The sequence below is a fragment of the Penicillium nucicola genome (assembly GCF_028828085.1).
Source record: "Penicillium nucicola strain IBT 29836 chromosome Unknown utg000003l, whole genome shotgun sequence".
NCBI classification, from domain to species: domain Eukaryota; kingdom Fungi; phylum Ascomycota; class Eurotiomycetes; order Eurotiales; family Aspergillaceae; genus Penicillium; species Penicillium nucicola.
Window position 1 is genome coordinate 1,418,399 of NW_026643127.1, and position 26,020 is coordinate 1,444,418.

General features: G+C 50.3%; 10 protein-coding genes across 10 annotated transcripts; 3 read left to right on the top strand and 7 right to left on the bottom strand.

Moving 5' to 3' along the window:
* Window positions 1-308: 308 nt before the first annotated feature.
* Window positions 309-1,079, bottom strand: N7511_004103 (YoaK family protein; the record flags this gene model as incomplete). Its single annotated transcript, XM_057126528.1, has 1 exon — window positions 309-1,079. The coding sequence occupies one exon, from the start codon at window positions 1,077-1,079 to the stop codon at window positions 309-311; it is 771 nt and encodes a 256-aa protein (XP_056985418.1).
* An 866-nt stretch (window positions 1,080-1,945) lies between these two features.
* N7511_004104 (uncharacterized protein) lies at window positions 1,946-3,709 on the bottom strand (the record flags this gene model as incomplete). Its single annotated transcript, XM_057126529.1, has 1 exon — window positions 1,946-3,709. One exon carries the CDS (start codon window positions 3,707-3,709, stop codon window positions 1,946-1,948), a length of 1,764 nt encoding a protein of 587 aa, XP_056985419.1.
* Window positions 3,710-4,054: 345 nt separating this feature from the next.
* sC (sulfate adenylyltransferase) lies at window positions 4,055-6,247 on the bottom strand (the record flags this gene model as incomplete). The annotated part of the gene is made up of 5 exons (XM_057126530.1): window positions 4,055-5,250; window positions 5,304-5,449; window positions 5,678-5,860; window positions 5,939-5,966; window positions 6,079-6,247. 5 exons carry the CDS (start codon window positions 6,245-6,247, stop codon window positions 4,055-4,057), a joined length of 1,722 nt encoding a protein of 573 aa, XP_056985420.1.
* A 791-nt stretch (window positions 6,248-7,038) lies between these two features.
* N7511_004106 (uncharacterized protein) lies at window positions 7,039-9,685 on the bottom strand (the record flags this gene model as incomplete). Its single annotated transcript, XM_057126531.1, has 2 exons — window positions 7,039-8,183; window positions 8,248-9,685. 2 exons carry the CDS (start codon window positions 9,683-9,685, stop codon window positions 7,039-7,041), a joined length of 2,583 nt encoding a protein of 860 aa, XP_056985421.1.
* A 1,512-nt stretch (window positions 9,686-11,197) lies between these two features.
* On the bottom strand, window positions 11,198-12,112 carry N7511_004107 (uncharacterized protein; the record flags this gene model as incomplete). Its single annotated transcript, XM_057126532.1, has 3 exons — window positions 11,198-11,732; window positions 11,789-11,886; window positions 11,936-12,112. The coding sequence occupies 3 exons, from the start codon at window positions 12,110-12,112 to the stop codon at window positions 11,198-11,200; spliced, it is 810 nt and encodes a 269-aa protein (XP_056985422.1).
* A 550-nt stretch (window positions 12,113-12,662) lies between these two features.
* Window positions 12,663-13,359, top strand: N7511_004108 (LYR motif-containing protein; the record flags this gene model as incomplete). Its single annotated transcript, XM_057126533.1, has 5 exons — window positions 12,663-12,713; window positions 12,801-12,965; window positions 13,125-13,187; window positions 13,246-13,295; window positions 13,350-13,359. The coding sequence occupies 5 exons, from the start codon at window positions 12,663-12,665 to the stop codon at window positions 13,357-13,359; spliced, it is 339 nt and encodes a 112-aa protein (XP_056985423.1).
* Window positions 13,360-14,026: 667 nt separating this feature from the next.
* N7511_004109 (uncharacterized protein) lies at window positions 14,027-16,201 on the top strand (the record flags this gene model as incomplete). The annotated part of the gene is made up of 2 exons (XM_057126534.1): window positions 14,027-14,038; window positions 14,168-16,201. 2 exons carry the CDS (start codon window positions 14,027-14,029, stop codon window positions 16,199-16,201), a joined length of 2,046 nt encoding a protein of 681 aa, XP_056985424.1.
* Window positions 16,202-17,321: 1,120 nt separating this feature from the next.
* N7511_004110 (arrestin family protein) lies at window positions 17,322-18,850 on the top strand (the record flags this gene model as incomplete). The annotated part of the gene is made up of 5 exons (XM_057126535.1): window positions 17,322-17,383; window positions 17,445-17,588; window positions 17,651-17,960; window positions 18,015-18,443; window positions 18,515-18,850. 5 exons carry the CDS (start codon window positions 17,322-17,324, stop codon window positions 18,848-18,850), a joined length of 1,281 nt encoding a protein of 426 aa, XP_056985425.1.
* A 953-nt stretch (window positions 18,851-19,803) lies between these two features.
* N7511_004111 (putative histone-lysine N-methyltransferase (Ash1)) lies at window positions 19,804-22,417 on the bottom strand (the record flags this gene model as incomplete). Its single annotated transcript, XM_057126536.1, has 4 exons — window positions 19,804-20,590; window positions 20,644-20,843; window positions 20,896-21,269; window positions 21,325-22,417. 4 exons carry the CDS (start codon window positions 22,415-22,417, stop codon window positions 19,804-19,806), a joined length of 2,454 nt encoding a protein of 817 aa, XP_056985426.1.
* Window positions 22,418-23,172: 755 nt separating this feature from the next.
* On the bottom strand, window positions 23,173-25,050 carry erf2 (palmitoyltransferase ERF2; the record flags this gene model as incomplete). Its single annotated transcript, XM_057126537.1, has 2 exons — window positions 23,173-23,868; window positions 23,968-25,050. The coding sequence occupies 2 exons, from the start codon at window positions 25,048-25,050 to the stop codon at window positions 23,173-23,175; spliced, it is 1,779 nt and encodes a 592-aa protein (XP_056985427.1).
* Between the last annotated feature and the right edge of the window lie 970 nt (window positions 25,051-26,020).

Here is a 26,020-nt window from a genome sequence, read left to right on the forward strand (position 1 = left end):
AATACCGCAAAAATAGGGCTCATCAGGCAAGAGAATCCAAGCGAACGTGAAAGAAAAGGCGAAGAGGGCAAGTATAACGGTCAACAGAAGTGTGGATTGAGCCCTGGAGCGGAAAGCCCCCACAGCCGCCGATCCTTGGCGGCTGCCTGAGGTTCTATATCCTGTTTTCTTGAATCCCTTCACGTCATGGAACACGCTACTATGATGAAGTGCACCAATGAGTCATAGTGGGGAAAGTTAATTCTAACATCCAATATTCAAGATCTATACAGCTAGAAAAGAAAACAGTCCAAACAGGGTATATAGCACTACTCCTTCAGTCTCTCCAACTCTCTCCCAGCCAAGGGCCGATTAAACAAAAAGGCCAAACTAACCAGCGCTTTCCCAATAGCACAAAGCAGAATAGGAAAAGTCGAACTCACCTCCCGCTGCGCAAAAGCACCAACAAAACAGCCCGCAGTCAACATAATCAAAAACATAACCCTCCGATTCCTCAACCGATTCTTCAACTTGCCCAAACAAGGATCAACAACAACATCAATAAACGCCGCCGTCGCCATAGCAGTCGTGATCTCCGTAATCTTCAATGACCGACTCATAGCAACCTGCGCGCCAGACGAAAACGCCAAGCAGGCAATCACAGCCATCGCAGCAGGCCCGTCCCGCCGAATAGGGAAAGAATACTGAACAGCCACAGCCACAAAGACAAGAGCAGTCTGGATAAAGTTGCTGATGAGCAGCCAGAGTCGTCGTCGGACGCCGATGTAATTCCCTAGCTGGCCCATGACGAACCCCCCGGCCACGAAGAGACTCAGCGAGATCCCGATGTTGGGGAAACTGTATGCATTGTTGGTGAGGCCTGCTACGCCTATTGCAAGGAAGAGGGTGTTTCCGGTTTGGTTGGAGGCGAAGCAGCTGTAGTCGGGCCAGGCGGCTGCATCTTGGATGCCGGTTGCGAAGGAGAGGAGGAGGAGTTCGCATTCGAGAAGGAGATCCTCGCGGATATCTTCCATGAGATAGTCGCGCAGTCGGGATCTGCGGGGTGTACGGGTATTGGATAGAGGTAGTGTGTCGTCCATGGTGGGTGTAGTGGTATTTGGGTATATGGCTGAGTGATGTGAATATGGGGTGCAGTCTAGCATATTTGGTTTATACTCACGGTAGTTCCAGATGATACACGGTCAGATCAAACCAAATTAATGATCAGCCCGATCTTGGGATCTCAGATTCACAATAGCGCAGATCTTCACACAAGCGCTTCGATCTCGAAATCTAGATCCAGCAATATCAACGATCCACTAGATGAAGTCTGAACTGAATAGCTCCCAAATATCTTCAAAACTACGAAATCTATCAGCTTGGCATTGCAGACATATATGCAGCACTCATTTCCTTGAAACAAGGTCAATCCTAATCAAGCTTCGAACATTCCACGCTGACGTATATCCACCATTCCTAAAGAACGAAGAATTCCAAGCCATCGGCATCGAAGATCGATTGTGGAGTGTGCCAAGAAATGTAGTATGCAGTGGGTAAGATTTCCAGGTCATTCTGGCCTTTCTGATGGGCTCACAGTGCATGTAGGGCTAAACTGTAACTTAGCTTAGCTTCTAGCTGGGACATGCCAAGACTGAGACTTGATCATCGGTCTCATAGAGGCATTCGGACTAACATTTAATGTCGAGATATGAATATTTGAATCATGTATGTAATGGCGTTTATCAAGACGTGGAGACACGCTGGGACGAGGTGTTGAATAGTCATTTTTCAGGATATGAAAGTATAGATGAAGAGTTATATTGGGCAATGAATGCCATTCTGTTGTACAAGTGGAGGACTGCCCAAGTAGAAGATATTTACAGATAACTTTGCAAGCGCCTTGGAAAAAGAAAGCACCAACCCCCACGAAACCAAGTCCAGGTATAGAGATCCCGTTCCCCAATACTTAAACGAACAAAGAGCTATTGGGAGCAAGAGTATCCAACCCAGACTCACCCTCCAACAGCGGGAAGAGTCTGCGAATGCGATCTTCAAGAATAGCCTCCTCGGCCTCCCAACGTCTGCGATCATGTGTCTTAGCCTGAGCACGACGCTCACCACCAAACCAAGCCTTCTTGGCCTGCTCTCTGCTCTCCTGTTCTTCTTTCAACGAACGAGCAACTAGGGCAGAGACCATGGTTTTCCAGTTCTCCAGACCAACCTTGACGCACTGCGCACAGCGAGTGCGGGCATCATGGTTCTCGGAGTTTTCAAGGTCGAGCATCGTGGACTCGGCCATGTCGACTGCATCCCGAGTCCAGGCAAGACCTAGTTCCTTGCTGGAAGAGGCGTAGAGGATCTCGCCAATATAAGTCATGAGACCTGCTTCTTCGCATGCAGATGCGGATGTGCGCTGCGGAGGCTGATCGCCCGAGGGGGGAGGGTCGGGGTAGGTCACGGGGACGAGGACGTTTTTGATTGATTTGAAGAGAGAGGTGAATATGTCGTTCGTGTTTTTGTGGGGGGATGGGAAGGAGGGCATGGTGAAGTCTTCTGATAGGGGAAGGTTGCGACGGGCTTGGAGGACTGATGTGAAGAGGGAGAGAGCTGTTGGGAGATTGCCTTGGCGGGCATTGTGGACAGCAAGAGCCGTAGAGACGCGGAGGAGGTTCTCTGATGGTAGATCTGCGCCCGTGCTGTTCTTCAGAACTCCGTTCTTCATGTCCACAATCTTGCTCACATCTCCCTCCAGTCCACCGGTAGCAATATCCAAAGCCCAGGTGTACATATCACCAGCTGTCTGGCCGAGACCCTTGAAATCAAGCCAATCGGCATATGCCAGAGCAGCGTCGAGCTTCTGTCCTGTGTCAAAGCCCCGAGTCGTCAAAACCTTCATATAAAAGCTCTCCGGAGAAGGAGAAGCCTGCTCACAGTTCTCCTCCTGCGGGATCTTCTTCTGACCAACAGGCATAGGCTTAGGCCTCGGGTTGGACGGCCCAACAACATACTCCGCAGGAGCAGAGATACGCTGCTTACGATCAGTCAACCAACCATCAAGGTTCTCAGCAGCCTTAGCGGCACCCATAAGCGCCTGGAAATATCCACGACGCCAAGGCTCACTCTTCGCCGAAACGTCCAGTCCAGTCCGGCCAACGCCTTCAACCAAGAATCCACCCTCATCCTGCTCAACGATGCCCTTGCCCTCAACCTCGGGGTCCTCCAGACGCTCCAGCAGCTCGCGCAAGTATCCAGCAACCATGGGCCAATTCGTCATGAGCTGGCCAATCTCTTCGGGATTCTGCTGTGCCTCTGCAGAGCGCAAACACCAGCGACTTTTCCAAGACCATTCTGGGGGTGTAGGCCATGAATGTTCAATATCTTCTTGGTAAACGCCGAGCTTGACAACGGAGAAAAGGACGAGGATGGCGTAGAACGACAAGCCGAACTTGATACCGCGCGATAACCGGCGCTTGTAATGCTCGCGGCTTTCTGTCGAAATTAGACGGCCGAAGTGCTGGCGGAGATGGATTGATAGAGGTGGGAGTGGTCGGGCTGGCGCGAGTGGTGATAGGAAAGGTAGTTGAGGTCGGCCTTGCCCCGGATAAATAAGTTGAAGGCGTGTGCGTTGGGTGAACGGTCGGAGATGTACATTTGGGCCAGGGGTCCGAGGCAGTAGTGCCGGTCGAATATGGCTCTGTATTCGCCCAATGGCGCTACGTGGGGGCAGCATTGTTGGATTGTTGAAAACGAACCGTGATGAAGCCTTGACGCACTTGGGGACCGATATTGGTGTTTGTCTTGTTTGTCTGACACGTGACCTCTACATGCCCACCTTCAAAAGCGACAAGCAAGAATTCAATGATAAATTCTAAATATTTTAATATGATCAGTGTCTACGATGGAAAAAAAAGTGTGAACAAAGAAGTCTTCGATAAACAGAAAAGCAAACATCTATTGGCAAAGTATCTAAGCCAGGGGAATCCAAATAAAGCCCACCATCAAAAACCAGTACACGTTTCTATGCACAAGAGACCAAAACTACTCCAGCAACAATGTCATCCAATCAGAAAAGAATTTACTGACGCTCCAGGAAGCCCTGGCTCTCGAGAATGAGAATGATCTCGTGGACGATGCTACGGACGCTCTGCTTGGAGAAGTCGACAACGAGGTCAGCCTTCTCGGGAGTCTCATAGGGGTCATCGACACCAGTGAAGCCCTTGATCTCGCCACGGCGAGCGGCGGCGTAGATGCCGCGCTTGTCGGTCTTCTCGCAGTGCTCGAGGGGAGTGGCAACGTGAACCAGGAAGAAGGAACCAGCCTGGGAGACGGCGTCACGGGCGTACTTGCGGGAGACCTCGTGGGGAGCGATGGGGGCAGCGATGACGGCAGCACCGGCGCGAGTGAGCTCGGTGGCAACGAAAGCAATGCGCTGGATGTTGGTGTGGCGGTCCTCGCGGGTGAAGCCGAGCTCAGAGGAGAGCTCGTGGCGGACCGTGTCACCCAGCAGCAGGGAGACGGAGCGGCCACCCTGCTGGTTCAGGGTAACCTGGAGAGCACGGGCAATGGCGTCCTTGCCGGAGTTCAACAGACCAGTAAGGAAGATGGTGAAACCCTGGGTGCCACGAGGGGGGTTGGACTCGCGCAGGATTTTGACAACCTCGGGGTAGGAGAACCACTCGGGGATGTGAGCGCCGGAGCGCAGACGGCGACGAAGCTCGGTACCGGAGATGTTGAGGGTCTTGACGCCAGCGGGGACCTGGTCAACGGGACGGTACTCGTCGGTGTCGGGGAGGTAAGTAACCATCTGGAACTCAACGACCTCGATGCCGAGCTCGTCCTTGTACTTCTCGACGGCGTGCTGGGCGTCGTAAGGACCGTAGAAGTCTTCACCCTTGGAGTTGGAACCAGGACCAGCGTGGTCACGGCCGACAATGAAGTGGGTGGCACCATGGTTCTTACGGATAATGGCGTGCCAGATGGCCTCACGGGGACCACCCATACGCATAGCCAGACCGAGCAGACCGAGAACGGCCATGCCGTTGGGGTAACGGGGAAGGAGAGCCTGGTAGGCGCGGACACGGGTGAAGTGGTCAATGTCACCGGGCTTGGTGAGACCGACGACGGGGTGGATCAGGACATTAGCCTGGCGAGAGCGGGCCGCGCGGACGGTAAGCTCACGGTGAGCGCGGTGCATGGGGTTACGGGTCTGGAAAGCGACGACACGGGACCAGCCCAGCTTGTCGAAGTGGACGCGCAGCTCAGCGGGAGTGTCTGAGATGTTATATTAGTTCCAGCCCGAGCCACACTCGGGAGATCCAACTTACAGCGGAGAGCGACATAGTCGTAGTGGTTGAGCTTGTTGACAGCCTCGATCTTTCCACCAATGTAGAACTCCTCAACGGTCTCGTTCAGGTACTTGATGGCAGGGTGCTCCGGGTCACCGCCGAAGACGAGCTTAGCCTCTGTGGCCCTAATCAGGGGAAGTTCCACGTCAGCGAGCCCCACTAAAAGCACGAGCCTCAATGGGCTTATACATTGCGTAACGCTCGAGGTTTGCGACCACCCAAAACGCCACCAATGCTTTGATTTCTCGATATGAAAGGAGCAAAAGTATCCGGGGCGTTCTAGGCACGCACGCCAAGATCGACAATGCAGTCCCGAAACTCGAAAAGAAAAGAAAAAAATGTCCAAAACTCACTTGTCGGGGCGGTAGATGTCGTCAATGGTCAGGATGGCCAAGTTGCGGTCGTCACGGAAGTCACGCAGGGTGATACGGGAACCAGCCTGGAGCTTGTTCTCGCTGATAACCTTCTGGCTGGCGTCGAGGGTAATGGGCATGGAGAAGACGTTGCCATCGACAAGGCGGTTGTTCTCACAGACACTATGTGCACAATGTCAGCGTAATGTACTTTTTCATCCGGAAAGAGTGGTCTTCTTCCAAGGACTCATTGATACATACCCGTTGTAATCGGCCTGGTTCATGAAACCTGCATGCAGATCGACATTAGCCATTGCCCCTCCCCCCCAAAAAAAAGATAGATCCCATCTCGCCACCTCACCACACCTTGCGGGTTCAAGGTGCTCGGCAATTCAACTTACCCTCAAGAGGAGAGAAACCTCCGTTCATGATCAGCTCCAGATCACACAGCTGGCGCTCGGAAAGCACAACAGCGGGCAAGGTCTCGGCCTCAGCGGCGAGCTCGGCGTGGCGGGGAGCATCGCGGGCGAGAAGGTCCTTAAGGACACCACCGTGGGGGGCGTTGGCCATTGTGTAAAGAAAAGATGAAAAAAAGAACTTTTAAAAGGTCTCCCGTGTAAAGGAAGATAATATACAGAAGGGAGTGGAAGAGAATGAAGGGGAAAGCTGACTTTATGAAATTCTCATGGAGGGGCCACGACATGGCATCAGTCGTCAACAGTGGGGAATGGAGCCTTGGCTTGGCCGATTCCGCCATCCAGAACAAGTAACCAGGGGTCTATCAACACTGCCTCTGGTTGCCCATTTTTTTTGGGGGACAGTTCCTTGATTTGAGAGGGGTTTTACTTGTTCGACTTGTTCGACTTGAACGTGTGTCTCTCTCCCGTTTGAGTTTACTTGCTTCTTTGCTCCAAGCTATCAGACAGTCTATATACTACACGTTCCATATCTCCGATGTCTCCGAGGCGGAATGGCGTACGTACTCGTAAATGGCGGGGATCAGCTAGATTTTCAGGGGGCGGCATATTCCTGACCCGGAGATTGATTCTACTCTATCGATCCGTTGAAACGGCATCAATTGCATCCCAGTCGAGATCATGATCTCTCCCAATGCATCGAAGACACTCGAAATGTCTTCCATTCTGCACGGTCACGTGCAGCAGCACGCAACCTCCACGGGCAATCACGACATTGCACCCAATGCGGTAAGGATCGGCTTGGCATTTTTATCTCAAACCCTAAATGCCGCAATCTCTACTCCGGACACAGCTTCATCTATAGTACTGGACGTCGATGATCGCAGACAATGCGCCTATATTACATCAATTATCACTACCTATGTACAAACTTTCCCTCTGTGCTCACTGTGCCGCCACAGTACTGTTAGGGAGTGTGATGGTCAAATTCTCAAAATCGATAGTAAACGCCCCCTCCTTCATAGTAGGATGGGTAGCATTCGTGTAGGAATCAGTCAGATACTCTTCAATGTGATCGCCAGAGGCCATAGCTGTATTGAGAGAGCCAGTCTTCTGCAGAATGTACAAGACAGCAACCTGAGAGAATTCCAGCACGTTGGCAGGAACAGCCGTTGCAGTCGCAGTAGAGGGGGCAGTAGATGTCTCGGCGGTGGAAGAGGGCTGGAAACTGATCTTGGTAGCTGTACCAGCGGCTGTGCCAGAGGCCGTCCCAGTGGCCGTCCCAGTGGTGGTTGCCTCGGGCAAGTACAAGATACCATTGGTAGTGGCTTCGGCGCGGGCTGCAAGGACAGGTGTTGGGCTGGAGTTCACGAGAGAAGGAGAAGCGCGGAGCTTTTCGGAGTCTGCGAACAGGTCGAGAGAGCGACGGGTGTTGCTGCCGGTGCTGTTGGTGGTCTTGACATCGCTGAAAGCAACAAGCGCGTTCTCCGTCTTGCACGAGACATTGTTCATGCTGAAGAGAGCCATGATAGTGTAGGCATCGAGAGTGATATCATACTTCTTCTTAGACTCATCGAACAAATCTGCGAGCGAGCTGCCCATGGTTGCGTTTTTGGTCGAGGTACCGCTCTGGATGGCGTGAGTGGTACAGCTACCGTCGTTCTCGACCGTGCATTGCGAGCCGGTATAACCATTTGAGCAGACGCATGAGCATTCACTGACACTCGAGACACTGATACCACCGTTCTTGCAGGGGTTGATGCTTGCGCAGGCTGCGTCTTTGTTTGCCTTTTCGCGAGGGACGGCGACAAGGAAGACGGGAAGGAGAATTGCAAGGATGACAATGATGAAAATGACAATGCAGATGATCACGAAAATCTTGCGAGGAATTCCGCAGCAGGTTTTTTTGCGCTTGGGGGCGTTCGGGTCGTCGTCGTTGGAGTGGAGCTGCTCGACGTTGCGCAGGTTTGAGCGGCCGAAGAAGACGGGCCAGGATCCACGGCCTTCGGGGGTCTGCAGACCTGGAGGAGGGAAGGAAGCGAGGATGTCGGAAAGAGAGCCTGAGTTGCGACGGCGCCTCTCACCATTTCCTAAATGAAACGTTAGTTTTTTCGAATGTCATCTCCACGTCCGGATCCCGGAAGGAAAACTCACCCATGGCAGCCTTGAACCCTGCTTCATTACCTGCAGCCAAATCATTGCGGCTGGCAGTTCGGCCGTGGTCTAGGTTTGACGCAAGCTTGGTAGCACGACGGATCAAATCAGACAAGCTGGAAAGACTTCCACGAGCCTCTGCATCTCGCAGGGCACCCATATTCAGAGCAGGAGGCTTGCGACCTCCAGGTCTCTTATCACTCATAGTAGGTGCAGCTCTAGGTAGATCTCCGCCGAAGACCTCGATCTCCTTCTCCAGACCAACACTGTATGTCGAATTATGTTGATCACGCAGAAGGAAAGGTGGCTTCTCTGGGTCAATGCCCTTCAAAGAGTCACTCGATGCAGTAGAAGTAGACGCCTTGCGTAAGTTGCTTGGTGGGCGGAGCATTTTGTTGGCAGCAGCTCCTGTTGCCATTCCCGCGGCTGCGCCTGCGCCTACGACTGCAGCTTTGTTTGAGTTCTCCTTGGGGGTGGATGGTACGTCTGTAAGAGAAACTACAGAAACCGGGTTGGACTTGGTGATTGTGCGCATTGTTGGCTTTCCACGCTTTCCAAGACTGGCGCTTCGGACGAGAGTTGCGTTTTCCTCTTTGAGACTTGTGTGATCCTCGTCGGCGTCCTCGTCAGATTCCACATCGAAATAGGCTCCCAGAATCTCTGATTCCGGGGGACCAGAGCCCCAACTAGACGGGATGGCTCGGCTGGATGCAAACGAGCCCTTGGTGAAACGGGGATCAGGAAGATCCTCTGGAATAGGAGCCACAGCTGACGGTGCTCGAGGGGGTCGTCGTGCATTGGGAGGTGCGACCAGACCTGCTGTCCGCTGGAAAGTATCTTGGGAACCATTGGGTTCGAGCGCTGGAACTGGAGGCGGGAATGGTGGCATATCTGGGATTGAAGCCGTCGAGGAGGCGGTCGATTGCCTGAACAGATCATCGGTGGCAATTGAGATACGAGGAGTCATGTCAACTGTACTAGTGGGACTGACAGGAGGTTCAGCCTTAACAGGCCGCCGAGGTTGCAACGGCGGGGGCGGCTGCAGCTGTGAAAATGATCGGGGAGGCCGTGGTGCATTATTTGAGCTTGTTTCCGACTCCTGACCATCCCGTTCGGAATAGATTGACGGTGAAGGAATTTGACTCTGACGCGAAGGGATCTCACTTGGGCGTGGCGGTCTTTGTGGAGGAGGTCCCTGTGGGAGCAAATACCTTGGGTGATGGTTGATTGGATTTGGCGGTAAGCCTGAGTCAGGCAAAGGCCATTGTGTCCGGTGAGAAATGTCTCTAGGCAAAGGTTGTTGTCTCATCTGGTTGGATGGCGATGTTCGCTCTGGACGCACACCAGCCTCGAGCAGCTGTCTGGCATGCTTGACTGACCCTTTCCTGTCGAGATCCCCGGACGGACGGGGACCTGGTCCAGAATTTGGTGCGCTCATTTGGTGGCTGTTTTGATAGGTTAAGATTTGGGGTCGAGTGTTGAGCAGAATGTGGTATGTTGTTGTTGACAAGAGGTTAGGGCTTGCGGAACATCAAGTAACATCAAACGGCGACTCAATAGGGGAAAATGTTTTCATTCCCTGAACAAGAACGGAAAAGGAATGATAGCTGGCTCGATACCCTGGATCGAGTGAAGAACGAGAAAAAGAGGCTTTGAATAGCGAAACGAGAGGAACGGTGCCTGACAGCTTGAAGCAAGTGTCCAGAATGCAGATATGATGATCGACCAAAGACTTGAGAACCACAGGATCAAGCTAGAATCGCTAAAGAAAGGAAAGGACATTCAATGTCTCTGTTGGATAGAGTCAGATCAGATATTCGCAGCATGGTTCCAGGCCTACCACCACATACCAATAAAAACGAGAGAACTGAATCGCTAGTATCAAACCGCGTTCAAAAGGCAAACTGGAGTCGCATTATCCCGAGGAGAAAAGACATCCAGAAAGAAACAAGCCTTCAAAGAAAAGAAACGAGGGGGCATCTCCTGACGGGGGCCCTGACACACTCCGACACTATCTAAAACCCCGGGCCAGAATAGATTAAACGGGTTTTTTTGCAACCGAGGTGGAGGCTGGCGCAATTAATCTTTAGAGACATGCTCCGTGTAATATAACAGCCACATTGATACCCATGAGAGGGTGTCATTCTGCATGAACACGCTGCGAGCCCACTGGTTGGCGCCTAAGATCAGTCCATTTTTTGGCAGCGACGCAAGCATCCGGCAGTGGATGGACCGTATTTTCAAGAAAACGGAGACCTCAACATGAGACCCTAGACGAATCAGCCGACAATTCTGGAGCCAATTGCACGAATCGCCTTGTCTGATCTCGAGGCTGTTGCGCCAGTGGGGTCTGTTCCAGGAGTTAGTCCCGGACGCTACGTCTCATCTTAAGAGTGGGTTCCCCTTGGGCCAAAGCGGGCAATCTGAAACTTGAACAAACAATCAGAATGTGATATATGGTTCAAGCATGTCTGTCTGATGACTGCCACATTGACATTGGGAGAGTATAAGTCAACCTCGTCCAACGGTGAAGATGAAAAGGAAAGATGTCGTCGGCTCCCGCGGCTCGGGCATTTTGTTCTTTGTTGGGGCAAGCGACGGCCTGGGCTTGGCGGCACGGGATTACTGACTGAGCTGGGCATGTCCTAACGTTAGTGTGTCGTTAGATCAGGAACATGTACTATAGTGACGCCTATAAATATGCTGGGCCTCTTATTCGCCCCGGACGACTGCATTGGGACATCTATATCCTGCAGTTTACTCCGAGGGCACCCACCGTTCGTGGATCACATACTGATCTGTGGGTGGAGCACATCTGGCTGTCTAGTATTTGTTTGTTCTTACTACTGTACAGTATGTATTGGGTCCCATCTAGTCAGGTTCAATGATAGCCCCAGTCCGGAGAACCAGGCCTGTGTGACGGTTAGCGTCCAAGCTATGCTTCAGCTGATTATTTGGTATCACGTTGGACAAGATCGTGAGGTTCCTCCAGAAGTTCAGGGACCAGTTGGGCCCGCAGTTTTCCGATTTTTTCTTCCAGGGTCCGCATCTCAACTACCGTACTAGCCAATTCGGGGACAGCGGTATCGACGGCGTTGGCGAAAGAGTGCTGTGCTCTCCGCAGGGACTGGGGCACCAGAATTCCATACCAGTGGATTGGATCATCGGAATGGAACTTTCTGCGACGGAGCTTGGGCTTCTCCATCTCGGTAGTTGTATTGCCGTCCTGTGAAGATTCAAGCGGTACTGGTGTGGTTTTGTTATCCGCCGTGGTATCTTTGGTTACGGATTGCACATCCTGGGCCGAGACAGACTTCTCCTCGTCTTCGCTCTTCTCATCTGTATCTGCTTCTAATTGAGTGCTAGGCGCAGACTCAATGGTGAATTTGCAGCCAAAGGGTAGCGAAGCGGCACTTTCATTCTCCGAGTCGTTGGCACTTTCGTCGGCGCTTTTGTCGGCGGTGTTTTCTTCGTGGTTGATCGAGCTGCCGGTTTCAACAAATCAATAACTGACAATAGATAATGGAATTTGTAGCATTACATCTTCCTTGTTGCTTTCATGCGCTCGTCGTAGAAGTCGGGCCCATAGCGGCGACCAGGAGGACACGAGAAATTGGCCTGGGCGAGAGAAAAGAATCCCTACTTTATATCAGTTAAGGGTAACATAAGCCATGACCGGGATTCATACCGAGGACAACTGTTTTGCCAGGCCGGTTTGCAGTTTCTGCTGCCTATCAAGTAGGTTCAAATATTGCTCAAGAAGAGTATCCAACGATTGAACCAATTCTGAGGCTGCGGGCTTCGCTTTTGCTTCAGGAGCCTCTGAGCCAGGTCGTGAAGCCGGTGGTGTGGGAATTTGATCCATTGCGACGACAATGCAGACTGGGCTAGACAGCTAGATCAAGTCCTGGTCAAGCGATGTGTTGACCAGAGCAAAGTCCGAGATACGGGAAACGTGGATCAAAAGGAGCTCGGCCCCGGTAACTCCGTCATTCTCTCCCGCAAAAGAATTTCCCGCCCTTCAACCAACTCTTGGACTCACTTCAGACCACAGATCTTTTGTAATTCAAAGAGACTGTGTTGCAATATATCGATTCTGACAACCTTGCTGTGTGGCGATATCAGTTCCCCGGATTTTCGCGCTCCTGCAAATCCCAACCGCCACCTCCGATCCCTGATAATTGCGCCCAACCCCTCGGTCTTTCTCGACAAGCGTTGCACGTATCTTCATCTCCTACCGAAGCTCTGCGGTATCTCTGCTGCTATTTCATCGCCCCATCAATCGAAAGAACCCGACTACAGTGAGAATCTGGGGTCAAATTCCAGCAAGATCCGCGCATCGTTCAGGTCATCACATTCAACGGCCTTCTCTCTTCCTCTCCACTCTCTCAATACTTCCAGTGCGCTTCATCATCATGTCTGTCGCATCGCTGCACCGTGATGCCGGCTTCCAGGTTCGGTCTTTGGTATGTCCTTGATTCTGATATCTGCACCCCGACGACGAGTGCACCTATGTTGGATAATCAGCGGCTAATCGCCCTGTCTTTGCTTAGTTCCGCTCCCTTTTGCGTCAATCCGGCCAATTTTCCAACTATAACTTCCGTGAATTTGCTCGTCGCAAGACGAGAGATTCGTTCCGCGAGCACCAAAACGTGACAGAGGAGCGTCAGGTACAGGAGCTGATGCAAGAAGGTCTTCAGAGCCTGCGCTTGCTCAAGGTTAGTGGATATAAATGGACTATGAAAGCGAGACTCGATCAATGGCAGACGGATGGGTTTCGATTCCCCGCACCGAGGGTCAAATGGTCGCGCCTTGCTACACTGCCATATACAATCTCAAATTCAGGTTATTTGTTCGTGGAGCTGACAAAACTACAGCGCCAAACGATCATCAGTCAATTCTATCAGTTGGACAAGCTGGTGGTAGAGGGCCAGAACACCGTAAGTTGACCTCGATGTTGAGCCATCGCAGGAGCAATCGGTCTCACAATTTCCACAGGGCAAGGAAACAGGGGATCATGGAGGCATTGTGCGCCAGAAGGACACTGGGTAAGTTCCTTTTGCTTCAATTATATCCACCTCACATCGACTAACCCGTACCAGCTGGAACTAAACATTTCGCCATTCGTTGGAAGGAGTCCTGTAACTATCCCATCTCTTTTTTTGAAGTATCAACAGTGAATCATTGGATACCTGATCCTTTTTTGTATTTATACACCCAGCGCTGCTGTGCAATCAATTCCCACCGAGCACGAGAAATTTATCACCACTCTACTCTGGACCATGTTCAACTCCTGTTTAATGATCTATACTCAAAATCAATTTCTTAAATTCTCATGCACATATTTTATATCCTTGACTCGCAGGAATTTATGACTAGTTTATCGTTCTTGTGTAGTACTTTCCCATATAACGTTTAAGGAACTATATCTTATAGTACTTCCATATACTTCCATAGCAGTCTGAGGGAGGCATTTGTACTCATGAATCACTGGAATAGACCTCTGTATACAAGACAAAATACAATTATGGCTATATCTGATCAAGTACAGAATTCAAAGTAACTATTGTAGAGTATCTTTGTTGCTCAATGGATCACGGTCACGTGGTCACTCCTTACGCCGCCGTCGCGCAACGGAGAGGCACTGTCTATCACCTACTCCCCATACTATTCCACGCAACAGCTCCACTAACTAATCGATCGACGCATTTGTGGTCAAAATACCCTCCATTGGTCTAATTTGTCTAGGGCAAGCCGACCGTCACGGCATTGAAACATAATGCCTTCTACCGTACGTTGCATGTTGCGCCCGCGACCACCATCTATCCTGTCTAGCTCAGGCTAGTCCAACTAGAAATAATGAGCACTTCGGACGAAAACAATATTCACATTGGAGGATTAACTGACTCATACCTTATAGTTCCGAGCTTCGCGCTCAGGACGGCATCTCGATGGCCCCAATCGCACCCGAAATGGCCAAATCGATCACGATGTCTTTGAAGGACTGCCAGTTCGCCGCTGGTCGAAACAGCCACATACCTTCTCCCAAGCCCCCAAGCTCGAGGACTCCGATTTCAGTGTCCAAGGCCCCGGTGGGGGACCAACATTACCAGAGCTCCCAATGCCAAGAGACAGCCAGCTCCTGCCTCCAATCAGTCGCGCACTTCTTCGCGCAGCCCGCGCTGGGTGTGTCCATATTCGTCAGAATACTCGCGCAGCTGATGTGGAAGAGAAGAGTGCGGCAGATGCGGAGGACCCGAATTCAGCCAGTGCCCACGTCGCCGATCGAAACTTTACAACTCGCAAATGGTTGACGCTTCCTAAGCACCTGGAGCCTGCGGAGGTGGAGTTTTTGGCAAAGAGACGTCCTGGTCTTCCTTCGTTGTATGGTGCTGCTGGTGATGCTGGCGCGCCGATGCGCAGGACCAAATTCAAGAAGACAGACCCTGAGACCGGTAATATCTCGATATATGAGGCCTGGGTACCTGAGGGCCATCGTATTGAGGGGGAGATTACCGGCGATGTGCAGGCGATTGCTGCACAGAGCGAAGTGCCTGTGAAGCCCGAGGCGCCTGCGCCTGGAACAGTCGTTGAAGGTGTCGGGATTGTTAATGCGGAGGGCGTTGTTGTCGCGGAAGCTGGCTCAGCCGCTGTTATGACGCCTCCAAAGCGACGCCCTCCTCCCCCTAAGCGCAAGGGTAGGGGTATTGGAAAGGGTCGCAAGAAGAAGGTCATGTTCGCGCCAGGAGAAGGAGCTGATGCCGCCACAGTACATGGTATGGGTGAAGGTGCCGGTGATGGCCGAGGAGCAAGTCAAGATGGTTCAGGAATGGCGATGGATCCGAATGGTCAAGATGATGACGATGAGGATGGCGATGAGAGCGATGACGGGGATGAGGGGGATGAGTCTATGCTAGATGCGAAGACTCCCGAGACACCCCAGCCTCCATCTGGTGCCGAGTCTGTTGATCGGCCTTCGACTGAGACTCCAGCTGAGCAGTCAGTTGATGTTGACATGGCAGACGCTGGTCTCGACAACCAACAATCCGCCTTCGAACCATCCGCATCTCTTGGGGCTGAGACACCTTCGCAGCAGCAGACCACCGATGCTTCTCAGTCTGAAAAAGCACCCGAAACAGACAAGAAGGTTTTGGATTCCAGTGTACCTCCAAAGACTGAGATCACTGAGTTGGATCTGAATCCTGCTGTACCGGACCATGAACCTGCCACTATTTCCTCTACTGAGACTGCTGCAGCCTCAAATGCAGCAGCTGAGACTGAAACCTCAGAGCCCAGCAAATCCGAGGCCACAGAAAAGACGGCTGACATTACACCAAAGCGAGAGGAGTCTGAAGTCACAAGTCAACCAGATATTACAACTGCTGCACAATCTGATGGCCTTGATAAAATCTCTGAACCCGTGCAACCCTCCCTTTCAACTGAAGCTCCAGTCGAAATTGAAGAACCTCAAGCCACATCCAATGAGGCAATCTCACAACTCGACACCGAAACCCCCTCAGCGGCCGCTGAAGATGATCAAAGCAAGCAATCTGATATCCCCCATTCCAGCCCAGGTCCAGCTGAAGCAAAGGACGTGGAAATGAGCGAAGCTCCAGCAGCACATGAGCAAACCCCCATACCTGAAGGAACCCAGTCCCCTACAAAGCCCGAATCGCCCCTTTCAGAACCACCAGCCGAGGGCTCTCAGCCTCCTTCACTTGAAACAGATTCTACCACGGCGGATGTAGCCCCAGCGAAAATTCCAACACCTGCTGCTGAGGATGAGACCGAAGATACAACAGACCAAACCGATCAGCCAGCAGCGGAGCCAAATACATCAGCTGAGACAGCTGCAGCAGAACCCGATCAGAGAGATGATCAACCTGGAGAAGTCACGGGTGTTGATCAGTCGTCGGAATCGGTTCCCGAGAGTGCTCCCGCTGAGTCTTCATAGGCTGATTCTTCGGGTTGTTTGTTGCAACTATCAACTGTCACGGTGTACGATGAATATATTCTTTGTCCTATTGATTACTTTTATGGCGCTGTTTATCGATTTGTGTTTGTAGGCTGGAGTCTTGGTTCCTGGATCGTTCGTTGGTCGTTGAAATTCTCACTGTTACATTCTTGTAGAATCATATTGTTTGTCTACTATTGAAATTTGACTTGTAACTTTCTCACCGTGACGACGGCTTCTATTACATTTGATGGTAACGTTGAGGGGCCACAGGGGGATGATGCGCCATGTTGATATATCGACTTTCATTACTACCACCCAATGCTGTTTTTCTATATCTTGTCCCATTTTTTTATGAATGGTTAATGAATACCGAGTCAAACAGTGTTTAAACTACTTAATATGACCCAGAATTCAAGAATTTATGATAGACTTGGGACACTATATATTGTAGACGATCCACTAGTAAATACACATTTCTAGACTTAGTACTCGCACTCCACACATGTCGTTTAAGCATTGAAGTGACGCCAATTGTCTTAATTTTATTTCCAAATTGTGCTTCAACAAATATTTTGCACATCAACCAAGCTGATTTAAATATAGTCCACCCCTCGAAGCTGAGACCATTGCATTGCGTAGCACAATCTGGATGGCCTAGGGTGAGATCAATCGTAAATGCGTCATCTATATATCTTATTACTTTGAGAAAACGCATAGAGCCCTAAATCTTTTTTTTTCCTCACCCTCTCACCGATTTTGTCAAGCCTTTTGAAGCCAAATGTTGAAGCGTTAGGGCTTGGTTAGCGGCAAGACTTCCACATTAGGAAACTACCCGACCGATCAGGTCATTCGGCTGTCTTTCAAGGCATCATGTCACTATTCTGCAGCAGGACCCACGTTATACTAGTAGATTAGAAGTATCTCATAGGCTAAATCTCAAGCTGCAAATTATCCGAACGTTTCGAAATCTCAATCGGCTTGCCGAGTCAGGCCAGACTCAGTAGCAACTTAGTATAAGTAGGGAAACCCCTCGTGGCAATCTTTTCGAATTCTCTACCCACAATTCTATACATAATAGTCTACTCATTCTGAGCCTCTCTTTGATCTTATGCACACCATGGTATCTTGGTTGTTTGGCGGTTGTCAGGCTGCGAATGTACCAACCTATTTTGACATCAGGTCAGACTATGCCACATTCGATTCTGGGTTCAACTCACTGACTGGTGAATTGCTGATGAAGACTCGAAAACAACACCCTTACACTTCCCCGTATTGAGGAGGATACTAGCTACGGCCGCCTTAACGGCACTGTTGTTCTATGTTTGAACAGGCCACTTCCCGTCAAAGAGATCAAGCTCCACACGCGAGGAATCCAATATGTCAAGTAAGCCCTCTCAATTTCCAATGCCTAAATTACTTCGAATATCAAGCTTATACTTCTATCAGTTGGGACTCGACAACACTAGATGGCCAACACAAGAAAGAAATATGGCGCGAAGCAACATTCTATCACCAGATCTGGAGCTTCCTTCCAGAGTCGAACAAAAAACAAACGACTTTACAGCCCGGCAACTACGAGTTTCCATTTTCAATCACTCTGCAAAACAGCCTCCCAGAGAGTGTTGCAGGACTAGACGACTGCTACATTCGATATGAGTTGACAGCCGGGATCAACTGTCCATGGGGAATGATCACAAGATCAAAAGACATGAGTGTATCGAAAGCTCCGGAGCCTCTATCATTTCTCGAACCCGAGGTATATTCCGAAGCTAAAATTTTGACCGACAGACATAACTGACATGACGAACAGAGCATTGAAAGGACATGGGCCGAAAAGATCGCATATCGAATCAGTATCCCAGGTCGAGCGTACCAACTTGAAGCCCCTATCAAGATCGACTTCCGATACATACCACTCAAGAAGGGCGTTCGTCCCGCCTCAATGAAGGTGCAGCTTGTGGAATCCCATGCTGTATCCAGGGCTAGAGGACCAAGACCTACCCGCCAAACCCGAGAAAAAACGATACTCGATGAATTCTTCGAGTTTGAGAATTCCCTAGAGGACATGACTTCGACCGAGGAAGTAGATGGCGAGCAATGGAGTACCTTATCCCGTACCATTCTGTCTTCGAGTCTCCTCGAACCCTGCATGCCGAGTTGCAGCACGTCAGCCATCAAAATATCACACCGTCTCAAAGTGTGCCTCAAGCTTCTCAATCCCAATGGAGCGTACTCGGAGGTATGTGTGCTCACTGCAATCCGAGAGAGATGCACAAGGAACAAATGCTAATAGCCTCTTTTCCCGGTCAGATTGCTGCCTTCTTCCCAATCTCCTTTTGTTCTTTGTCAAAGGATTTCTCCTCTTCTTCTGCACTATACAAAGAACATTTCACGGACCTTCAGCCTGCTCCATCATACACAGACTATATACATGACAGGCCATACCCAGAGTGTGATGTAATGGACATTTTAGATCTACAAGCTCTGACAGGCCAAAGTGAGATTCCTGGACTGGAATACAGCGAGGACAAAGGCTTTTCAGAGGATCTTCTGGGAACTCCTTGCTATGAAAGTGCGATATGCTCAGGGGCTCCACGGAATGGGGGAAGCCCCTGTTACTGGGATATTGTTTCAATTGACGGATAGGTTACTTTGGGGATTGATTAGGGCCTAGAGCTCCATTTGATGCGTGTGTGCGTATATACCCGTTGGACTTGCGAGGCGATTCAACTTTCGTTTGCTATTGAATTTCAAATATTGTTTCTTGTTCGATATTTCGGTGCTCACGTAGATTCTTCCGTAGGATATGAAATGAGCTTATGTAGTGGAAAAGTAGTCGGACACGGCGTAACATGGCGTAACTTAACGAAAGACCAGGGAAATGACTACTAGTTAGAAGACCAACGTCAAATACGTGGACAACCATGCTTGATCTGCAGAGAACCGATTTTCGGTGGGGACTTTCATCCGAGCTAAGGGTGAGCCATGTTGAATTTGGAAACATCTACCCTAGCTATATCGAAGATATCAAGGTCACGCACCAATTTGAATGAAACACAACAGCGGCCCAGGACATTCTCTCACTTTCATGACCATGACGCATAAATTGAATAAGAACTCAATCAGAAAAGAAATTGAAGCCAAAAGGGAAGAATGATGAGTTAAAAAACAGAAGATGGAGAAGATAAAGGTGACATAGAACAAGGAGACCATAAACGCCTTCTGGGTTAGGAGGAAAGCAACAACAAACAAGGATTTCGTACAGGGGGGAATTAGCTAATGAACATGAATTTCAATAGTCGAGCAAGAGGGATAAGCACGTCAAGAAAGAATCAAAGTCGGAAATTATGGGTTAGGAAAAGAGAACAAAACTGGCTGGTGAAGAGTCATGTCAGAGGTGAGACTCGAAGCACCGGCTGCGTCAAGTATCAGAGTGAAAAGAAAATGAGAGAGTAAAAGCCGAAGGAACTTCACAAGTTCACTTCCCAGCTGTTGGCTGATGGTCTGCAGTTCATGAAAAAAGACAAGCTATTTTGACTGCAAGTCTCGGTCTCCAAGCACAGTAATGTCAACAAGCAGTCAAAGGCTAGTCAGGGCGTTCAAGCTTTCTTTGTTCCCCTGACAGATCGCACAACACGGCGAGCAACGCTCTTGACATTTCTGCCTAGGCCTTTCTTTGCAGGGCTTTTGGAAATGGTGGTCGAGACCTTGGCCTTGACAGGACTCTTGGTAGGAGCCTTTTGCGCAGCATTTTTGCGAGGACGACCTACGGAGCCCTTGGAAGCAGTAGCGAGGATCTTTCTCTTGGTCTCAGCAGATGGACGCTTGAGCTTTGTTGTTGATTTATTAGCAGGTGAAGCTGGTGCCGTTTTAGTAGCTTTAGTCGCTTTGATGCCTTTAGTAGCTTTGGTGGCCTTGGTGGTTTTGGTGCCACGTACAGCAGCCTTCATTCGCCCTGTAGCCTTGACTTTAGGCAACTTGACGTTCTTCGCCTTCGCGGTGACCTTGGTCTTTGCTGTTGTCTTCGTGGTCTTCGTGGTCTTCTTTCCGCGGACAGTTGCCACGGCCTTCTTAACACCAGCTCGGATTGATTTCGTTGACATCAGCTTGCGACGCTTGCTCTTTGGAGGCTCGTCTTCCTCGGACTCAGACTCCGATTCAGACTCAGAATCAGACTCGGAATCAGATTCGGACTCAGACGAAGACTCTGCTGCGGCTTTGCGCTTTTTTCCGATGACTTTCTTGCCTTTCTTCAGGCTATCAGCCTTTCGCTTCTGTTCAAGTTCTTTGGCGCGCTGTTGCTTATCCTTCAGTCGCGGGCCAAGGAACCCTCGACAGTTTTCTGATCCACAGCGGCATTGTTGCACGTTCTTGTTCGAGTATGGACTGGTATGGATATTAGAACACAGGTTTTCTGCCTCGGCACCAACAGTACTCACTCGAAATTATAATCGTAACTCAATTCCTCTCCGGTGGAGATTCCACGATCTCCCGCGAAAAGGGCCATGCGAGGCTTTCCAGCGACTGTCCATTTTTCCATACGACAGTTGGGCTCACATGCGTGATTGACAAAGCGAGCAATGGAGCCACGAGTCGCATCAATGATCATGTTTTGATCAAAGTACATGAGATAGTAGCACTATTCATCATATCAGTAACGAGCAGTAAGTAAGGGAAACAGGAGCACATACGTCGTTGTTCTTGTACACTGTTCTCATCCGCTTCTCGCACTCAGACTGTGTGAGAATCTCTCCGGTATACTCCACAATAATCTGGTTAGGATCAAAGGAGCGGTTGCTGCGGACGCCATAGCCACGATCTTGGGTCTTGATGACCTCCACTCCAATATTGTACTTGCCTCCGGCCTTGGTTCGGTGCTTGAGTCCCTCAAAGTTTCGATTCCCACATTCTGGACCTAGCCTGCAGTTACCATTGTCACACTCGTAGAACATGTAACGATTCTGGCAATTCTCATCGCAGCCAGTTTCTTCCTCACACATGCAAGTTGACAGCTCAAGGTTCTTGTTCGCTTTCCAAAAGCTTCCGGCATCACCAACAAAAACATCTGAACTATATGTTAGTTCTTACTTTGGACTGTGAGACTCCGATACAATACTCACTCTTGTTGGTCTTGCGCCACTCATCGGGCTTGGGTTGACCAAGCGGGAGAGGTGAGAAGACATCATATGGCAGCTGATAATCTCTGCCATTCTTCAACAGCCGAGCGCCCTTGAACATAGGCATAGGAAGAATAGTACGGTGCATGGGACCAGTTCCAGTCTTCTTGGAATTCTTACTCCGGCGCTGTTTAGGAGGTGAGTCCGAAGGTTCCTGGCCAGTATAGAGACCGTGAGACAGCCACAGCTTGCGTTTAGGTCGAGGCGAGGATGGTTCGGGCGATTCTTCGGGGGCAGGCGATTCCTGAGTTTTAAGCTTCGACAGATCACTCTCCGAGACTCGGCGCTTCTTCGTTGCATGCTCATTCTCCTCCTTTGTCGGGGCCAGAATACGCGGCCGGAGACTAGCACGACGACCGAGTTCCTTATCTGCTGTACTTCTCGTACGCTTTCCCAGAATACTGTTGGCCCGGCTCACGAGATCAGAGGCCTTATCCAAAATACCTATGCGACCTGACCGCCGTAAAGACTTGCGGGAAGCGGTGCGAGTTGGGGTTGGCTTCGCTTTGGGTGTTCCCTCATCTTCCTCCAATATCTTCTCCGCGCTCTTCCGTAAGGCCCGTTGTTGAAGCGACATATTTATGTCCTCGGATTGTAACTCTTGGGAAGACTCCGAGACTGGGGTATCGGGGGCCATTGGGTGGTCATCTGCCGCAGCAGCATCGTCTGGCGTACCGCTCCGCAAGGAATTTTCCATCACGGCGATACTGTGCCGCAGAGAAGAATGTGATCTTTTTGCGTTGGCGAGGCTAGCGACGTAGGCCTCGCTGGAGCAAGCGGTGGATTCATTCTTCTCAGGTGTATCATCCAGCGGCTGACCGGCCAGCGATGCGCGTGCGACTCGTGTTGACCTCCGCCGTCCCGCGGTGTTTTCGTCTGTCAACGCGTTTTCGTTGTTGCTCGATGTCTCAGAGCGGCTGTTCTCGGGTGTCAAAAGTTGCTCTGCATCGTCGAGGCTAATGTTGTCTTCGGGCTCGTGTGCCTTGTCGGCAGCCGCGGACGCGGACGCGAGTAATCGGGACGTTCGGGGCGCCATGTTTTAAACACTGCGTGAATGAGCGGGACAATTCCACGAGGAACAGCCTTTCTCGAGATAGAACTGGCGCGTGTGGTCTGGTATGGGGGAAATATAAGGGGGAGAGAGAGGCGGAGGATCAGCTTCCGCGCGCTTCTTATCAATTTAGGGCGATGCGATGTCTGACGCGTGCAACACCAACACGACCCCAGCCTCAAAAATGCGGAAATACTCCCGAAAATTGCAATACGATAGAGCGAGAAAAGATTGAACAGGGAAGAAGGGGAGAAAAGGTCCTGGTGAAGGGAAAATATTGCGAAGTCAGGTTTCCTGGAATGCCGAAATCCCTCATAGTTTCACCCCGCATGAGGGATTCTACGCGTACTAGAAAGGTTTATGCAGAATGAGAATCTCTTTGTGCTAAGCACAGAGCAAATAACATTGAATGATTATGTTCCAAAAACATGATGTGGATGTCGAGGTAGACTGCTCTGGTAGGATGTCTTATCTCCAGAAAGTCACGCAAGCGACAGAAGGGTAATAACAGAATAAGAAAATGTTCAAGGATCGGTGGGAAGACAGGATTATGTCTCTGCTGAGTACAGCAAAGTAGACAAAATTTGTGAGAAGAAGGGTATGAGGAATGTGGTGATTAGAAAACAGTAGGTGTGAAGGATTTTTGGGAGAATGAGATATAGAAGGCAAATATCATGAATATCATGGTCAAGGGTCGTGATAGGAGATTGGAGTCGGCGAGCACAGGACGAAAGCATTGGTTAGCCCTGCTGGGATCCAACTTGTTGCATCTCAATGTCTCCCTGGGACTCAACATCGGGGACACGATACTTGCGCTTCTGTGTTCCCAATCGTTGATCACCATCCTCATAACGTTTCTTGAATTGCATGTAGGTGGGAGGTCGAGGTCGTCCAAGGACAGCAATCCAGTTCTTGAGAACATTTCCTTGAGTAAAGGGTCGATGGCGGTCGGCCTTGGCAAATTTGTGCGAGTTGAGATACTCCCTTGTTGTTTCGCCACGGCCAGTCAAGAACAAATGGTATATCCAAAGGGAGGTAGGGTACGGTACTGCAACGACACCATAGATCACCATAGCCCAGGGCACTCTCCATTTGGAGATTGCGGCCCCAAAAGAGATGTGCTCCTGTGACCTATAGAGCAAGATATGTGCGAGGCTAGCACCAATTAAAAAGAAGGATAGAATGGTGCAAGAGCTGACAAAGGTAAAAAAATAGCGATAGTTGCGACGACCAACACAATTGTTGAGCCATACGCAGTGGTGATCGAGGGTCTCGACACAGTTGTCGCAGACACGACAGTGATAGCAGCGGGGAGGTCGCCAAATGCTGCATGTCTTGCAGTATTTAACGGGCACGTCCATGGCAGCCACCTCCGAAGTAGCGAGCTTAACCATCACCCAGTCATTTGTAGGGGGGGCCAAGCGCCAACGGATCGCCTGAAGGGTTCGACTGAGGCAAAGGATCAACATTCCGGGGCATAATCTGGAGATATAATATTAGCAATCGTCAGGTTTCATCAAAGCTGAGTCACTCACCCCGGGATCGACGGTAGACGCATGAATGAAGGATGAGATGCAAATGTAGAAGATATAGGCGAACAAGATGGGAATGGCAGGTGAGACATTATGCCATAGCCAAGGGGCCGAGAAGGCGAGAAACAGAGCTGAAGGTACGACAACTAGAAGCCCTGTTGCAATGTTGACAGGCTTGTCTCTCGCATTCTGGAATCGCCCTCCTCCACAAAAGAGAGTATTGCCAGTGAAATATTCCCAGTTTTTCCCGAGATTAGATTTTGGCAGAGGAGGGTTCTTCACATCGAGAGGTCCCGGAGAAGAACCAGCGGAGGAAAGATGTTCGTGGCCCCGAGAGTCATGACCGTGTGTTGTTCCTCTATTTTGTTGGAATGAGAGGAATGAAAGTGGTGATCTTGGAGGTAAATCCTGGGGAGCCTGTCCTGAATAGTTCGCACCCAGATTGAGACGGCCAGGCTGGGGAATCTGTCTCTGATCTCTGTCTCGCAAAAGCCTGACGCTGTCGCCCAAACTTCGGATGGTCGTGTTGCCGGTAGGGCTAGCGTTAGAGGTGTTGCGGTCTGGCATGATGGGATCCGTGTACTCTGTGCCCCGAGACGGCGGGGCTTCTATATCTGTTTGAGGAATAGACCCTTGGGGGACTGTGCTGTTGGAAACTATGCTTCTTCGGTTCTGACTTCCTTGCTCTGTCCAGTCGTCGGACGAAAAAGTTCCCTTGGTTCTAGGGCGAGTTCCTCGATGTGCTTGCAATCGTTGTGAACTCATTGGCCGGAAGAATGCCTGAGCCGTTAAAGACGGAATATGAGATCTACTCAGTCGGCTAGCAGAGCTGCCAGGTCTGCTGGTGACCTGACTGGCCGCGGTAATTGAGTTTCGCGTCGGAGGCGGACCACGTCTGGAGGTCGAGGGTCCATGCTGGAGGGACGGAGGAGGTGACGTGAAAGACACTGTCCGCTCCCCATCGTCATCTGTCACTCTGGAAGAGATTCCTCCCACTGAGGGAGGACGAGGAATACCTAGCACATGTTGCTGTGTTGGGGCCGGATTCGTGTCGCCGGTGATTGGACGATCCGCGTGGTTTGCCATTGTGATGGAAGACGGTGGATATTAATAATTAACTAGATCGAAATGCGCCCTATCATATTGCGATTCGAGTAAATTATGGTGGAATGACGAGAGTAAATCGCGGTGAGCGCGTAGGCAGCTGTTGGGCAGTGACCGGTGAAACCACAGAAAGGAGTGACAATGGTATCGGGACGAGATCAAAAGAAGGATCAAGCAGGTCGTTCGGGGTTCTATAGGGTTATTAGTCCTGAGTCTCTGTGCTCTATTCCCTCGAAAAGCCGGGCCCAAATTGCAGAGCCCCTGATGGAGAAAATCGGAGTCACGTACCTTAGAACAGCGATAAACAAGCCCGGCCAAAGCGTGAAAGCCAATTACATCACAGGAAATGACCCTGGAATTATTAGTCGTCAGCGACTCGAATTAGAGAACCAGGAAAATCGATCCAAGCAACGAAGGGGGCAATGGGATTGAATTGTTATGTAATCGAGATCGGGCCCAGGGCTGCAGGTGGGTCATCCGCCATATATCTCAGGCATCCTTTTTATATCACGTGGCTTTCAGCCTCATGATTGGACAGTTTGGAACTATAACTTGACCTCTGGATACTCTTCAGACACAATGGACTAGAGGTTTGTTTCTAACAAATAGAAGTCTGTTTCCAATCACTGAGCTACTGATTCAGATCTGGTAAGGTGTTGCATAATACAAGACAAGGTAGCAGAGATTGTTTGTATCAGGATCGAGCGCCTGGATATACAATCTATACCATAGCCTTGACAAGCTCAATTGGCTAGTTTCCAGCAGACACCTCTATCTGACTAACAAAGTATGTACCTATACATACCAGTTTATAAAACTGCATGGAGAAGAATGCCTCCCAATCTTGAAGCCAGATATTAGGACGTGAGATTGCTTACCACTACGGCAGCCGCTTGAAGACCTGTTGGTTATGATCATATCTTTATCATTTTCTTGTTCCAATTGAATTGAT